Source organism: Notothenia rossii, assembly GCF_949606895.1.
Source record: "Notothenia rossii genome assembly, chromosome: 3".
In the NCBI taxonomy this organism is placed as follows: Eukaryota; Metazoa; Chordata; class Actinopteri; order Perciformes; family Nototheniidae; genus Notothenia; species Notothenia rossii.
The window spans coordinates 8,225,521-8,241,610 of NC_136901.1; the positions used below are offsets into that span (position 1 = coordinate 8,225,521).

The 16,090-nt window shown below is 41.7% G+C and overlaps 3 protein-coding genes across 8 annotated transcripts in view; all 3 read right to left on the reverse strand.

The window, feature by feature from the left end:
• Positions 1-418: 418 nt before the first annotated feature.
• Positions 419-2,432, reverse strand: LOC307033834 (thymosin beta-10-like). Its single transcript, XM_079672468.1, has 3 exons — positions 2,287-2,432; positions 1,281-1,393; positions 419-1,193 (listed from the first exon to the last, which is right to left on the reverse strand). The coding sequence occupies exons 1-3, from the start codon at positions 2,388-2,390 to the stop codon at positions 1,162-1,164; spliced, it is 249 nt and encodes an 82-aa protein (XP_079528594.1). The 5' UTR covers positions 2,391-2,432; the 3' UTR covers positions 419-1,161.
• A 943-nt stretch (positions 2,433-3,375) lies between these two features.
• On the reverse strand, positions 3,376-10,469 carry LOC307031212 (ribose-phosphate pyrophosphokinase 2). Of its 2 annotated transcripts, XM_079668117.1 has the most exons (7): positions 10,138-10,469; positions 7,206-7,389; positions 5,907-6,005; positions 5,335-5,459; positions 5,006-5,179; positions 4,744-4,903; positions 3,376-4,389 (listed from the first exon to the last, which is right to left on the reverse strand). In XM_079668117.1, the coding sequence occupies exons 1-7, from the start codon at positions 10,257-10,259 to the stop codon at positions 4,297-4,299; spliced, it is 957 nt and encodes a 318-aa protein (XP_079524243.1). In that variant the 5' UTR covers positions 10,260-10,469; the 3' UTR covers positions 3,376-4,296. The 2 variants fall into 2 exon arrangements, with proteins under 2 accessions (XP_079524243.1, XP_079524244.1); XM_079668118.1 differs by lacking the exon at positions 10,138-10,469 and having other exon boundaries at positions 5,907-6,025; positions 7,206-7,314.
• Positions 10,470-11,508: 1,039 nt separating this feature from the next.
• LOC307031007 (histone deacetylase 4-like) overlaps positions 11,509-16,090 on the reverse strand; it is a 40,969-nt gene continuing 36,387 nt past the window's right edge. For all 5 annotated transcript variants that reach the window (XM_079667698.1, XM_079667695.1, XM_079667696.1 and 2 more), the window contains 6 exons: positions 15,938-16,035; positions 15,684-15,802; positions 15,207-15,340; positions 14,711-14,795; positions 14,484-14,628; positions 11,509-14,338 (listed from right to left, as the gene is read on the reverse strand). In XM_079667698.1, coding sequence (XP_079523824.1) covers positions 14,299-14,338; positions 14,484-14,628; positions 14,711-14,795; positions 15,207-15,340; positions 15,684-15,802; positions 15,938-16,035 — 621 coding nt within the window. In that variant the 3' untranslated portion in view covers positions 11,509-14,298. The remainder of the gene's footprint in view (positions 14,339-14,483; positions 14,629-14,710; positions 14,796-15,206; positions 15,341-15,683; positions 15,803-15,937; positions 16,036-16,090) is intronic.

Here is a 16,090-nt window from a genome sequence, read left to right on the forward strand (position 1 = left end):
ACCACTGTATCATACCATATAACAGATGCATGAGCAAGGTTCTTTCTAACATAAGGTGCAATAAGTCGTGTTTACTGCTTTGTTGGTCCAGGAAGAGTCTATTTCCTGGATTGCTTTAACCATTAAAGTGAGCAGCCTCTTTGAGAAAAGACCTTCGTGACAGGTGCTCGAACCAAACAGCTTTCATTTCCCCTCACTGATACAAAATTCATCTCCTGTGCTGGTAAATCCCTGCAGGGCTTGAGACATGTAAGCCTCATAATGCTGCACAGCCTCATCTCTTAAGTAATGCTGGAGGATTGTTTGGCAACTGGAGAGTGTGTAAACGAGCAGTCTGATCTACGATAATGCTGGCAAATGGCACCTCTAGAAATGTGAGCATTTTGGTAAAGAGTGTGTAGAAAAAGTAGCACAAATATTTTAGTAACAAAATCTTTTTTATTACAACATTTCACGTTTTTGTGGCAGAGTAACATGACCGCTGGAAACTTTGGACAACGAATGTTGAAAGCAAACAAACTGAATCAATTGCTCTTTTCCTCATTTCAGACGAGACAGATTTGAAGCTATCCCGAATGTAACCCTAAATCAGGTCCATTTGAGAGCATCTCCCAGATCTAGATGGAATCTGTTACATGTTTATCCTTGTGTACATACAAAAGAACAACAACAAAAACACAGAACATTTTGGGGGGGGGGATTTATATTTTGGCCAGCGTACAAACAAAGTTGTGCATTTCCCGAAAATTAGAAGAAACCATTAAAAACTTAAAAAGCTTGACGCCACGGCTCGGGGCGCTAAAGCAGCCATACAGGAAGTAGGGTGTTGAGGGGGCGATGGAGCTTCCTGGGGCCCAGGCCGCGCCCCGTCCCCGAGGCCCCCGGCCACTGCACCTCGGTCTCGGTGTTATCAGGTGTTAAAGAAAGGACGTGCATCCCCTCCTCTGCCCCACATCCTCCTCATCGTCAGGGGGAAATTAAGGTGGCGTACGAGCGTCGAGGGGACGGGGCCCGAACCCCCCACAGGCTGTGCAGCGTGGTTATCGTTTCATAATTTCGGTTACAAAGTTATACATCTAAAAAGAAGTGACTGAAAACAAGGCAATGCGGGAGGAGGAGGAGGAGGAAGGGGTGTACAGTGCATGATGGGAAGGAGGGGCTTCACGACTTGTCTTTCTTCTCCTGTTCGATGACTGTGGAGGGGAGGAGGGAGAATGTGTTAGATTTATCAAAAAGAAACATAAACAGACAGAAAAAAGTGATGTAATGCTCCCACTTACTGTCTTGTGTAGGCAGGACATTCTTCTCCTGCGTCTCGGTCTTTTTTAGCTTCGCTTTGTCGAATTTCTCCACTTCTGAAATGTCGGGTTTGTCAGCCATTGTTGCAGGTAGTCTGTGAAATCAGAACAAAGCACATGTTAATATCTACACATATGTATCGGCAATGTTATTTGGACATGTGCTTCTCCCTGACTTTCTGTTTAGGGCGTTGCCTAAATCTCAGTGGTAAAAAAAAAAATCATTTGTTCAGTTTAAGTACATGCGCAACCCCGGACTACTTTTCCCTCTAATGTGCGTCCGCCTCCTTTTGTTTGCCTGCGGCTCTGCACAGCGTGATTTGCCTGCCATCCTCCCCGTTATCCAACACACACAGCCTGGGATGTTGCACACAGGGGAAGGGCTGATCCAGACAATGAAGCCAGTGGAAAAAAAGGGGCATTTACATAACAACAGGAGTCCACATGCTGCGCTGACCGAGAAAGAAATATGGTGGGAAAAGAAGCTCTTACGCGTAGAAAATCGCTAATAGGATGAAAATGATGTCATCCAAAAATATAAAGTTTGGTTTTATGAGTCCTCTCAGGGGATTTCCACATCCGCAAAATCACTTGTCACGTACTTTCTCCTCCTTGGGGTGCAATCTGCCCTGATCGCCTTCATGCAAGCCTCAAAATCCAAGTTCAACTCCACAATTTCTAAAATATTCCCAAATTACGTGCCGTGGCTAAATATACGCGCGTAACACATCCTTTTATAACGGACCCCGAGCATATAAGGCAACAAAGGAAATCCACTGTGGATGTGTAAGACAAAGACACAGCACACATGCGTGCCCTGCTGTCACATTACACTCTGTTATGAGCTGTTAAACACACAAAAACACGCTGGGTTATTATCCTATATTTCTGTATATAAGGCTCATCATCTTCCTCGCAGCTCTTCCTCACTCTCGCTGCAGGCAGTAACAGTTCAGACAATAGGAGGTATTTGTTGAATGGGTCTTACCGGAGGGTTTCTGGATGCTCTCTGGTCGGTGCGCTGCAGCAGTAGTGGCGCGTCTTTGCGCAAGCATCAAATATAGTCAGAAATATGCTAATGACATCTGACATCACCGCTGCCGGCCTCCGGGCCCCCTGCTGGAGAGACGGGGCCCTGCATGCTCATGTGTCTGATAAAACACTGAAACACCTTGAAGGAGCCACATATTGTGTTAAATAAATAGATTTGTTTTTTTGCGAATGCAACCACTCCATTTATCATATTACCACTGATTTATGTCAACATGGCACCCCTTTACTTTATTTTACAATCAACATAATGCGTCTCAGGTCAAATGTGCCATTTTTTCAGCTACATTTGGTGTGAAAATAACTTTAAAAGCACATTATTTCTATGTATTACTTGTATCTGTTGCAGCTGCTCTGACTGCAGATTAATGTAGAATGGGCGCCCTCTGGTGGCGGTTTAGTTTAATGCTTATTTCATGCATCTGTCCCTTAAATAAAAACATTCATATTTGTACGTCAGTTAACGCTTGATTCAATTTCAATCATTATTAGGGTAAGTATTAAGATTTAATAAGTTATAAACTATTTTGATAAGGTCAAATTCCTGCATTTACCTCTTTAACACTGTAGTTATATCATTTATCAGCGTTTTAATGCAGATAATTTAACAGGAAAACATGTAAATTAACAGGAAATGGTAAAACCATGGAAGAGTAAATATTGTATAACAGTTACGTACCTGTAATTGGATTTAAGTACAGGACTAAATGTACTTATTTCACTCACTGCAATCCATCAAAACAAACTATTTTAACATCTGCGTTTGGGATAACAGTATGTTGAAGCTCAACTAGCTATTTAAAAAGCAACTATTGTCCATCCTATTTCTAGGAAAACTTACCAGTCGGATGTGAATGAGTTGCCTTATGGGTAGTGTAGTCTGCACACTCTTCGAGATGCCTACAGACTAATAGTCAGGATATATGAGCTTTCATTTAACAAATAAAGAAATTAGTCTTTAGAGATGTAATGCTATCTTGCTGTAGTGTCCCTTTAAATATATTGAAAAAGCAGAGCAACACGAACATCTGTAGCCATTGTCAAAGCTTTATTGTCAAGAAACAGCTCAAAGTGTTACATTTATTAAAAAAAAGAAATATTATCAAGTTTTTTTCACCAAACCTTAATCCGCCTGCAGGCAAACAGTGAAACCTGCTTTAAGGAACATAAGTGACCCATTACAGCTGTGATGACATATCGCACCATTTTAATAATAAATCATGGCTGAAATCTTTAACAATCTAAGGACTCAATTTGTTTTCGTGACCTTTTTAAACATGGGTTCAACACCCAGCTACACCTTGTAGTACACTCGTAATTTTTTACCAAAGTTTATCAAAGGGAAAGAGGCGTCATAAAGAGAGCTTATTATGGGAGAAATTATACTGCAAAGGTAAGATTTGCATAAGCACATTCATGAAAGAAAAACTAAAGAAAGTGAGCAAATTAAGTTTTTATTTTAACTCCCGTCAGATCTCCACATGTGCAGCTTTTAAACCGTGGTCCAATGATAGCAATAAGTATAAAGTATTACAGGTATTAAGCATTGTCTAGTAAAGGGTTAGACTTTATCATTTAATACTTTTAGCAGCTGTTAAGCAAACACTTAGGGGGGGGAGGTGCATATTTATTTCACATTGTGAAGCAGAACGAGCCAGAATGCGTCCAAATCATCGTGGAATGCTTCGTTGAAGTGGGTTCAATATGAGGTACAGATTATACACAGACAGCCTTTGGTTAAAGTGAAGGCCAGGCCTCGCTGATGGAGGGTAGCAGGAATAAAGAAAATAAGAAAAAATATGCTCATAAATACAAACTTGGTCTCCTGTGTGGGCGTGACCTTTAAACAAACAGTCACATGGGGTCGGCCAAAAATAACCATCAGCCATTTTTTTCGGAGGATATGTGGCAGAGAAGTGCCCGCTGAGAGGTGAGGGTGAGGGGGTTTCTATAATGGTACGTGGCTGAAGAGGTAGGACACGGACTCGCCGTTGTGGGTTCTCCTGATCGCCTCCGCCAGGATCATGGAGATGTCGATGACCTGGAGGAAACAAGGTGCACGAATGAGTCCTAAAACCAAGAAATGACTCAGCATTTTACCACTTCCTGTTTCCCTCGCCTGGAAATCAATGGTTTTCTAATTCGATTTTAGTTGTTAGTCTGAAATAAAGCGTGGTGTTAACTCAATCTGAAGTGATCTTTTTTCCACGAGACAAAAGACGTCATTAAACACCCCACTGCTGTATTAAAAAAATGGCGGTTGCCAAGAAGTGTCTAAATGACTCGAAGTCGTGTGACCATGATGTACATCCTTTATAGCATAACGTTAATATGTGGACATTATCCTGCTGAACAAAACGTGTGAGTATCATTAACGTGTGTGAGAGAGGAGTACCTGTATTTTGGGGCACGCCTTCATCTTCTCCTCCTGGGGGATGGTGTTGGTCACCACCACGGCCTCGAACGGGGCGCTGTTGATGCGAGAGATGGCGGGACCGGAGAAGATGCCGTGTGTGAGGATGGCGTAGACCTTCGTTGCCCCGGCATCGATCAGCCTGGCGGAGGAAATGTTTAGTAAATAATCTAATTATTATACTATAGTTGTGTGTACAATATGCCACGGACAGACAGATTCAAAGTCTTTAAATGTCACTGACTTGTCGGCGGCGTGGCAGATGGTGCCGCAGGTGTCGGCCATGTCGTCCACCAGGATGGCGACGCGGTCCTTGACGTCTCCCACCAGCACCATGCGGTCCACCTCGTTGGCCTTCTTCCTCTCTTTGTGGATCAGAGCGAAGTCCACGTTCAGACGGTCGGCGATGGACGTCACGCTGCGTGGAGACAAAGGGGGAAACAGACTTTAGAGACGGGCTACACTTTGAATTTCCCTTATGGAGGATAAGACAGCAGCCATCATTTGAAAACATTATAAAAATATAATCATTTCAATCGCTCATCATGCTCCTGAGCTCTCGCTCCATCTCACCGTTTCGCTCCTCCGGCATCTGGAGACACGATGATGCCGTTTTTCCACTCGGGGATATTTTCTCTGATCCACTGCAGCACAGCGGGCTCCGCGTACAGATTGTCTACAGCGATGTCGAAGAAGCCCTTTAAAAAAAAAAAAAGACGCAAAGGTTACAAAACCAAATGGACTTAAGTTCAGAAATATGGAACATTATAAATGGGAATGCAGAAAAATACATTGCACAATTCCATTTAAAGCAGATTACGTCATGTGTACAGTCCCTTTATTTCATTATCTATTAATCCTGGTCCCTGTCTGTAATTCATATTAAAACAGAAAATGTGTGAGATAATTGTGCCTTCGCCTAAGAGTGAGTGAGTATTAGTACTAAATTAGAATGAGTAGTAGCATACAAAACACATTTTAATACAGTCGCTAATATTAGAAAGCTAAATCGCTCCGTAACGCAAAACAATGCCTTATTCAGAAAGTGAGCCGGTAAAGAAACACGCACACAAACGTTAATTAACTTCAGTCTTTAATCTCTTATCTCCCCGTTTGGACCCAGTAATAGATGTCTCTGTACTGACCTGGATCTGAGAGGCGTGCAGGTCCATGGTGATGATGTGGTCGGCGCCGGCCACCGACAGCATGTTAGCCACCAGCTTGGCCGATATGGGAGCTCGACTCTGGGACAAGCATCAAGACACTTGAGGTGAGTAAGTGAGAAGAAGATGTCGGGAATTTTAAATATTGGAAGCTTTTCCCTTTTCCCTGAATGCAAATCCCCTGGAAAAATGTTTTTGTGGAGGTTTCAAAATGTATTTTATCTCCTAAACACCAATTAGGATGATTTTGACTGATATTGCAACTGCGAAATATATATATTTTTAACATTCTTATATTATGCTAATCTTCAGGTTCATATTTTGTACCTCTACTTTGACATGTCTTCACGCTTTAATGTTCAAAAAGCTATTTATTTTTCTCATATTGTAGCACCTCTTTTCACCCTCTGTCTGAAATCAGAGCCCAGTCTGCTCCGATTGGTTAGCTGGCCTGCTCTGTTGAGATGTAGCTTATCACGCACAATGTGTTGGAGCTCCAGCCAACAGGAGTGTTACACAGTGACGTCACTATGTTGCAGAACACAGGGATTTTAGCCTTTGCAGAACATTGACATGAATGTAAACGTTAAAAGCAGAGTTCAGTGACAAGAAAGAAAAGAAGAAGTACTTTAAAGAATATGATAATGAGAGGGGAATGAAGTGTCACGGATGTGCAGGCAGACACGTAGCCTCGCTCTTGTTGCTTCATGTGGACCTTGCGGTTGTAGTTACATCAACAACTGAAGCAACAGCAGATAATGATTTACAGGATAAGCAGGTTTTCCTAAAGTTCTTTTTGCGCCTGCAGGAACATTCGATGTGTCAATGTCAGCTTTTCTAGGGGTAGAGATCGACTAACTGTATCGCTGCACTGCCTGCGTGTACATGGAAGTATTCCCAACACGTAATGTGACATGTCAACCTGCAGGTGCTAGAGGGGGAATTCCCACATCACATTTAAGGTGCAGTCTGTGACTTGTGTCGTAAAAAGAATTCTGCACATAAGAAAACATTGAGGTTGGATATAATAATATTTTATATTCCATTTATTTTTATTTTGACACAGAAAGCTTCACTTGTGCGCTCATATCAGTGGAAGAAGAGGTAACTTTCTTACAAAGGGGATTTCAGGGACTTGTAGGTGTTAAATGGTAATGCTTATAAATGCTAAAATAGTGGAAGGAAATCATGTTTTTTTTACCCAATCAAAAGGTCAACGGTTTAAAATGTTTGTGTTATCGATGATATTCAGATATTCTAAGAGGCGTGGCGTGTGTGTACCTTGTCTTTCTTGTCCTGCCGGGCGTAGGGGAAGCAGGGGATGACGGCGGTGACGCGGGACGATGAGGCGATCTTGCAGGCGTTGATCATGATCAGTAGCTCCATGAGGTTGTCGTTGATCTCGCCGCAGCCGCTCTGCACGATGTACACGTCCTCTCCGCGCACGCTCTCCCCGATCTCCACACTGTCGCAGCGACACACAGAGGGAAACACGTCAATAACAGAACATTTTCACTTATCCCTCACAGATTATAAGGTCATTCCGTTTTTAATGAAGCTCAAATGATGGATTTATGAGCGGTGAGTTATGTGTGACTGAGCTGCTTCGAGTGTTAGGACAAGTTAGGACCGAATCCCTCTCATCATGTGAGGAGAAAGAAGGAGGTGAAGCACACACACACTAGCTGCAGCAGACAGTGAGCAGAGAAAACATTGTGAAACATTCCTGTGTGAGGGCCCTCAGTCATGTGGACAGATGTAAGGGCTGCAGTCACAAGGCCTGCGGTTTTTCTTTTTAAGGGAGGCCAGCACTCAGCCTGTAAAGGTGTTTAGTCACTGAGAATAAAAGCTCACACCCAGTGTTTGAATGTGTATTTTAAAAGGGTCTGAACAAACATTTGATTGCTGTAACCAAAAGCAAACGTAAGGCAATAATGTGGCTAATTAGGAGATCATTTGGACAAACCAATTGAAGATAACTTATCAATCATTTTTATTTAAATGATAAAAGGACACTTTTTGATATCCACAATCTTTGTAACAAGGTTTTCTGTGATTCTATTTTAGAGATATAAGAAAATGTAAACGTTAAAAGTTCAATTTTGAGTCGTTCAGGATGGACAGCCAAAACCTTGAGCAAAACATTTCCTGCCACAGCGGCGACAATTAAACAGGTAGCACAACACAGGGACACAAAAAGTGCCAGCTTCCATACAAAGAGGCCGAAAACGTCCGCCACATCTGGGACGTATTACCAAAATTGTTCTTTTATTTAGTTATACTCTCCATCTTGAGTCTACTGTATTTATTATTTTTGTATCTTTAAATAACATTTGTCTTATACAATACGTCTGGATGCCTGCCCTGGAGCCAAAGGGCAACAACATCATTGTTTGGACATTTCTCTCTGTGCAAACAAACAAAATGTCTTCCCCAGAAATACGCTCCCTCTGCGTTGGTCCTTGACCTCTCACCTGGCAAAAACCTGTATCTGAGCTGTGAGAAAAGCGGGTATTAGCATACCGTTCTCACCTCCCTGTTAGTCTGTGAGGATGGGAACATAATCTTTGTTTTGGACGTTGTGTCGCCCAAACAGCTGTGTTCCCTAGAGAGAAACCTGAGCGTGGATAATCAGAGTTTTCCCTGGATTTTAGAGCTGTGGGTGGAAACATCACCAGCAGAGAGCCTCTTAGCAGGGATAAAGGGGTCGAGACACCTTTACAAGCCCTGTTTATCCAAAGAAACAATGTGGAAATTAAAGATAACAAAACAACAACTGCCGTTTGTTGGATGCTTTTATCCCGAGTGCATTACGATACTGTAAATGCATCATTAAGCAGGAATTTAATCCAACTCTGCTCACTGAAGATCACAAAACACTAATGCAGTGCATCATTCCCTAGTACTGAATCAATTACATTAAAAGGCACATATGAGAGGGTCACAAAGCTACAAATAGATTAAGATAAATGCTGGGTTTAAAGCTGCATTGCATAAACAGTGTTATGGTGTGTTCAGATTAACAAAGTGGAGCAGCATGATGCTAGTATGTCATCATGTAGAAGGGCTCAAACATGATAACATGACCTGAACTGACTGTTCAAGGCCAGGGAGCAGTAAAAGTAATAAAAGTAATAAGCTAACTAATATTAAACGAGGCTAGCTGCCAGCATGCAGCCAGTAATTGATATAATAGTTAGCGTGGCTGCGTTGGAAATTAACCCAAATTAAGTGCATGTGATTTCCATTACAGGACAGGCAGTAATGAGAGCTTCATACATATATCTTTATTCTTACTTTGCTTAGTTTAGATACAATATTGTACATTGAAAACTCATGTGTAAACCATTGTCATCTTTGGAATTGTTTATGGAACCTGTCATTAGAGTATAAAAACAATTCGCCACGTATGTAGTTAGGCTGCTAGCATAAATATATAGAAAGCTAACTTCTCTGAGGCCGAAATTGGACAGCAGTAGTGCATACATAACACTGTTAAATAAGGTTAACCCTGTATCCATTTGTTATAACCTCAACAGGTCTGAAGGCTAACGTCTTGGCTAGCTAACAGTATCCATTTAGTTTGGAGAAGGCATTAAGGTGGCACGTCACATGTTGTACACCCGGATTAATCAGTTCCTACTTTAAAAGCAGGTTTACAGCTCACATGTAACATAATACAGTGGAAATAAAACATTCAGCTGCCTTTTCCAGTTGTTTTCACATAGTTTAGACTGAAAAAAGGGCTTGAGGGGAAACTGCAGCACATGTACACATTTTGGCCCATAAGCAACCATCACACCGGATTCACACGTAACGTTAGCGTAGTTAGCATGATGCGCAATGAACGAAATGCACCGTTACGCAATTTCACTACTGTGGCGCTGGAAGTCTTATGACTTTTAACGCAAACAAAAGGCAGATATAGTTATTGAAATCTCGTTAAATATATATTATCATTACTGAAGATAGCAGAGCTGTCCGATAAAGGAAACAAGAGGTTAGCTTGCTATTAGCCTGGTGTGTTTACATGTGGCTAACCAGTCACGTGTGGATCCCGCTGAATAGTAAACTATTGTTAGCTTCAAGCTAACTTACCCACATGTGATAGGAGCAACATGGACAGCTTGTCCGCGATACCAAAAACGCATCTTATGTTAACGTCAAAATTCAAGACATTTAAGCGTCGTTTTTAGGTTTAAAAACTACTCACCATGTCTCCTGGTTGCTAAATTTTTTCGTGATCACTTTCCCCAGCTCCAGTCCCAGCCGATCAGCCACTTTCTGGGACAGGTCGTGGTGGGAGCTCCCGCTAAAAAGCACGATGTTAGGCATGTCCGAAATACTGCTGCAGTTTGCTTGAGAAAGGAAAGAAAGGAGGATTAAAAAGACGACAGGTCGCCCCTCTTAAGGGAAATGAAAACGGCGAATTTGGCGTGCTAATGTTGCAGCTTTTGCATTGCTCTGGTGCGGCTCTGGGACAGTGGGCAGAGAGGAAATATCAGGTCAGCATTTGCATGGTGAAGGAAGTGCCTTCCCCTCATTGGACAGTGCAGCAGTCAATGACACACCTATTACTCCGCTGCATTGTTTACTTAACACACTGGCCTATTTCTGAGATAAACAAAGAATATTAACTATTTAAAGTTCTATGTGGAAAATGTGCTCAAGAGTAGGTGCATTATTATTATTAATTAAATACAGTTGTATCTGTTTTAATAGTATACGTTTAAGTTGATAAAACTAAATCATGTTAAAGTTTGTGAATTCATTTCATTTTTCATTTTATTTATCAATGTCTTTTGATATTTTTTTCAATTTCTTATTTAACTAACAATTAAATCAAAGCTTTTTAATTATATTATTACTTTTTTTATTCATTAAAATAATTTAGTTTTAATGTATTATTTAATTGGAAAAGTTTTCCACTGCTTGCATGTGGTTTATATCTATTTTTTAGATATTAAACTAAATAAACCAAAAATAAAAGTAATTATCTTTTTCAGGCTTCATTAAGGTCACATATTTCCTATTCATCTATGAATTTAGAGTTATTATTTGAGGTTTTGACTGTTGGTAAAGAAAAAACCTTTTCAATTTGGGCTTTTAGAAATAATTGTAATTATTAAGGCGAAACATTTTTGTCAGGATGAAGTCACCTGACGAATGCTGCTTGAACTCTTGTGATTTTGGTTCTTGTAATTAGATGTTCCTCTGAGATAAAAGTCAGCTGAGTTGAGACTTGACGCTCCTCGTGTGTCTTCTTCTTTCAGTGGAGACACACTTTCCTCCGTCATTGCTGTCATGTGCTGGGCCGCTCATTTACTTTTTTCACGTACTGTACAGCACATGACAGATATTATTGTCGGAGACAAGGATTGTTTCTCAGATGAGATATGGGTGAAGCAGCTCAGGAATTCAAATAGCAGCACTTTTTAGTGTTTACACTTCCGTTGTGCTAACATGGACTTTGAATAATCATTGAAGTGAAGGAGCTGAAAAGTGGCGGTCTGATAATGGGATCAGACAAACAGTTAGGAAAAAGCAAAAACATTTGCATTTATGTAAAAAAAAGAAACACATGTTGTATTTTTTCAGAAATATATTTTATAGATGATGTCAGAGATGAAATGTCCAAAGCGTAGGTCCCAAAGAAAGATAACATTTTTCATCAATAGAGACAAACAACAAACAAAAAATAACGTTTTTTTATCCATTTACATGTAAACCAAGAGTTGCTCTGGAGCCACAGTGGTTAAATATATTGAACTGGCCGAGGTGTGTGACAATCAAACAGACGCCCTTTTTTCCAAACCCAATTCTTTAAAGGTGAGGAGGTTTGGCAGAGCTCTCTTTAACACAGTCCGTAAGTGCTGAGTCATGTTAAAATCACTTATTGGAAACCATATTCAATAAGGACAATATCAAATGTGTCTCATTTGGACAAAGTCTTGCCCACCAGAGAGGAAGAAGACCGTCCTGCCTGGTGCCGTCGGGAGGGTTTTATTTCTCAAAAAGTCCTCCAGTGTTTCTTCTTCTATTGTGCAAATACATTTCTGTTACATAGACAAGCAGGCATGCTGACTCACAAACCATGCAAAGAGTTAAAGTTGGCGCGAGCAGACAGCAAAAAAACGAGTAAAAAGTTTCTACAAAATAAAAAAAAGCCAAATTAAACACAAGTGGAATGTTTTGTCAGATATGATTTTACAGGTTTTAAAATGATATCAACGTTAAATAGGGAAGGGGAACCGTGGTGCACTCTGGGGCGGCGACCTTTGGAGGATAGAGTCCTGTCCCTAAGCCTATCACGTTCAATGTGTTGACTTAGCTTCTTAGCCAATAGGAGCGCGAGGGTTCCACTTAGCTGCATTCCCTGGTATCCTCCAAAGATGGACGACTTGCCATTTATGACATCACAGTCCCATTCCCTATAAACAATCTGATATAAGAAATAAGATGACAGATCATTAAATTTGAAGCAGGAAAATGGAAGGAGACACCAGTGCAACACATGCTCAGGAAGAGATTTCGATCATCCAAAATGAGATAAAACTCCACTTTTTTAAAACATCTGTGCCCCCTAATTTCCTTTTCCCGCCGTTAAAAAAACAGCGAGCTACATAAAACGGCCTCTAAATGTGTGTGTGTTGTCACAGTTAAATGGTAAGTGCATAATCGCACATGCACAAGAGGAAAATGTATAATTTAGGCAACAAAGTGTTAAAATGTTTTTACTCTGAAAGTCGATGTCAGTGCCGCATAATGAGGGCGAACAGTGCAGTCGATGACAAGTTAAATATGGAGTCATATCATACACCACACTGTTTGCCGCTCACAATATCATAGCTGTCATTAGTTAGAGTACATTTATAAATTTTCCATATACAAATCTCCTATAAACAGTACATGTTATAAATACACAATTGATGAAAATGCAGAGAGAGCCGTAGTAAGAAAGAAATAAAGAAAGAAAGGAAGTTTAGCTCCTTATTTTTCGATAAATACAAGAAAGAAAGAAAGAATAGTACTACGTGTGTGAACGGCAGCCCTATGACTATCCAGAAAACGGATAAAAACACAAAATCTATGGATGAAAAAAAAGTTATAAAAATAATCTTATACGATAAAAAATAAAAAGTGGACACGCTTACCAAACATTGATATTTTGGAAAATCATACATGTAGATACAAACAGGCAGTACTCGATGACTGCCTCTCAAAATATATTCAATTTACATGATTCATGTTTCGCTCACTTTAGCAACACAGGTAGTCGCCACAAGAAATGTGATGTGTGATTAAATCAGTAAACTGTACCAGGAGCCTTTTCCATCAAAGGGCCAGTACGAGAAATGTTTGAAGTGGAAGGACTACTGTAAATGCAAACTCATGCTTTGGCTTTTCTTGCTTGGCTTTCTCTTTTGGATAACATTCAGAAATCTTGCGAAGAAATGTCCGGTCTGTCCGCTCAGATGCTTTCTGTGTGTACGAAGCAATGCCTTCAGTTAAAGGGAAGCTACATCAGAGGCTGAACCTTTTTTTTATTTTTCATTTCTAATTTTCGTGTGTGCACCGTTTTGTTTCTCTACTGAAGCTGGCAACTACCTTAACAAAGCGCTTTTTTTCCTTTTTTACAGAAAAATAGATCCATCCAAAAAGTAAAGTCTTCAAGAGAGGCTGTGAGAGACGTTTAAAGTCGTCACGTTCGTAGTAAACATGCTGAAAGATTGTTTTCGTCTTCCCTCGCACCGATTTCCTCGGCGAGATTTTTTTTTTTTTGTCACTTAAGGCAATCTTTTCCTGAACAATCCTGAAATCCCTCACCAAGGCACTCCTCTCACTCCACAGTCTCCTCATCAAATCTGCGTGAGGGCCACAGTGAACGCATCGTGTAAAATATGATGCCCCCTTTTTGTTTTGCAGGGGAAAATATTTTGAGAAAAAGAGAGAAAAGGACCTCCCGAGCTGCGTGGGACAGATGTCTGCTGTCCCTGGTGTCCGTGTGTCAGCTGTGTGAAGCACCGTGTTCCTGCAATCCTCTCTGACCGGACCCCCCCCCCCCCCCTCGTTAGCTCACTCCGCTAACGTGGGGGTGTGAAGACTGACAGAAAAAAAATGAGTGTCTCTGCCACTCTGAGCAGCGCTGTTATGTTTAATATTTTTCTCCCAATTCAGTCCTCCGTCTCCTGATTGGCTCCCTACTCTGAGGCTGAGCCCGCCCCCTCTCCCCCCCCCAGTTAGGCCGAGGGGCCGCCAATCAAGGTGACCGACGTGGTGAGTGGGGTTAGGGGGGGCTAAATGAAGGGGTCCGTCGAGACTCTTCTCCGGAGAGGTCAATGGTAGCAGTGTGACTCCCTCATGGTTCCCCCGGTTACAGCGGCTCCTCCTCCTCCATCGGCTCCTCCTCCGGCCTGGGGGACAAACACACACAAACACACAATAATTAAACCTCCGCCTGCTATTAATACACTACAGTATTAAGTAGGTGACTATACTGAGAGCTCCAAAAGGCTGATAACTATACAGATGCTTCTGTGCAGGGTGGAGCTGCTCTACCTCTGGTCCATGGCGGTGGTGTTGGCCACCGACAGCGAGGCCATGGCGCTGACGGCCTCCGCCTCCTCCGAGTCTCCGCGCTTCGCCTCCAGCAGGGAGAGTCCCAGTAGCGGGGAGAAGTGCTGCACCGAGCGCCAGTACTTACCTGATGGAGGTTAAGTGCATTATTAGAAACATACGGTATATATATATATATACTGTATGTGTGTTATGGAGGGTTCACTCACTGTGAATCTCTATAACTCTCTCTAGAGAGCGAACAGCGTTGGGGTTGGGTCTCTGCTCCAGGACGGCCTTCGGCAGCGGGTCCAGCTGCACGGGACAGAAACACACAGATAAATATAAACACACTGCAAGAGGCTGCGTTCACACGACCGGATTCCTTAACCCCATATGATATATTACATGTTACTTGTTAGACGCTTTTATCCAATGGGATATTGGTATATTCATATTATATATGATTTGATTTGGTATAGTTTCATTTCAAATTCCTCATATGTGCTTCTACATATGTTGCTTTTTGTAATTCCATTGCTCAAAATGGCCGTTGTAGTCCACACACGTTTGCATTCAGTAAAGTTGAATTATGTAGATTGAGATATAAATACTAAAATATAGCAGTAGTAAAAAAATGGATGACTCTCTGTCTGCACTGTCCTACTTTGATCAAACACATTCATTAGGATTTGGATGAGCATGTTGCCAGGGCGACCTCCTCACCTCTTGGCTGAGCAGCGCAGCCACGCAGGCCTCCGAGGCGTCGCAGATGGCGGTCAGGTCGTGGCCCCCCTCCAGAGCCAGGACCACGCGGCCCCCAGCGAGGGTCATCAGCTGCCGGGTCAGGTAGCCAAAGCCTGGAGGAGGACAGGTTACAGGAAGTGTGAGCACGCATACAAATCTCCTCGGTAACTAAACTTTTCCAGCATCAAACTCTTTGTTTGTGTGGTTCACTGCTGCAGCGTGAAATAAGGACACAATTCACAGAAAGTGTGAATTTACCAAAAATACAACAGGAACATTTACTGGAAATTCATTGTTATTTTTCCATAAATCTTGTGTAAAATGACATAGCATCCAACCAAAAAAGTTCCCGAGAAATTAAAACGAACATTTTACAGAAATGAACCCATAAAATGCCAAGGCAAGTCTATTATTTAAATATTTGATAAATATATATTTCAGATATCCTGAACTCACATTTAGACGTCAGTACGTAGCCTCCGAGAGGAGGAGGGTGTCCTTCCACCGCATCAAAGCCTGAAGACACCAGCACGATGTCCGGGGCAAACTCGTTGGCTATGGGCATCACCACGGACCTGACGGAGGAGGGAGAAGATGATTCAGAACAACAGACAAGATTTAAATGCAAAAGATTTGTCACTATTTTCCAATCACAATTTTTCAAAAGTACTTTCTCTACATTATGTACTGTCTGATTTTGTTTCTGGTACCTGAAGGCAGCCAAATACTCCACATCTCCCATGGGAGGTTCGATGCCTCCAGTGAATGCAACGTTGACGTTAAACCCAACGCCGGCTCCACTGCCCACCTGCAGGGAGACAAAGAGAAAAAACGAAATTAAAAACAAATATTTCATCTGTTAG

Coding starts and splice junctions, on each gene's coding strand:
- LOC307031212 (XM_079668117.1), bottom strand. CDS start 10,259: ATGCCTAACATCGTGCTTTTTAGCGGGAGCTCCCACCACGACCTGTCC. Junction 6,006..7,205: donor GGCAGGACAAGAAAGACAAG/GTACACACACGC, acceptor TGCTTGTCCCAG/AGTCGAGCTCCCATATCGGC. Junction 5,180..5,334: donor GATGCCGGAGGAGCGAAACG/GTGAGATGGAGC, acceptor GTCTCCACGCAG/CGTGACGTCCATCGCCGACC.
- LOC307033834 (XM_079672468.1), bottom strand. CDS start 2,390: ATGTCAGATGTCATTAGCATATTTCTGACTATATTTGATGCTTGCGCA. Junction 1,394..2,286: donor GAGCATCCAGAAACCCTCCG/GTAAGACCCATT, acceptor CTGATTTCACAG/ACTACCTGCAACAATGGCTG. Junction 1,194..1,280: donor TGTCCTGCCTACACAAGACA/GTAAGTGGGAGC, acceptor TCCCCTCCACAG/TCATCGAACAGGAGAAGAAA.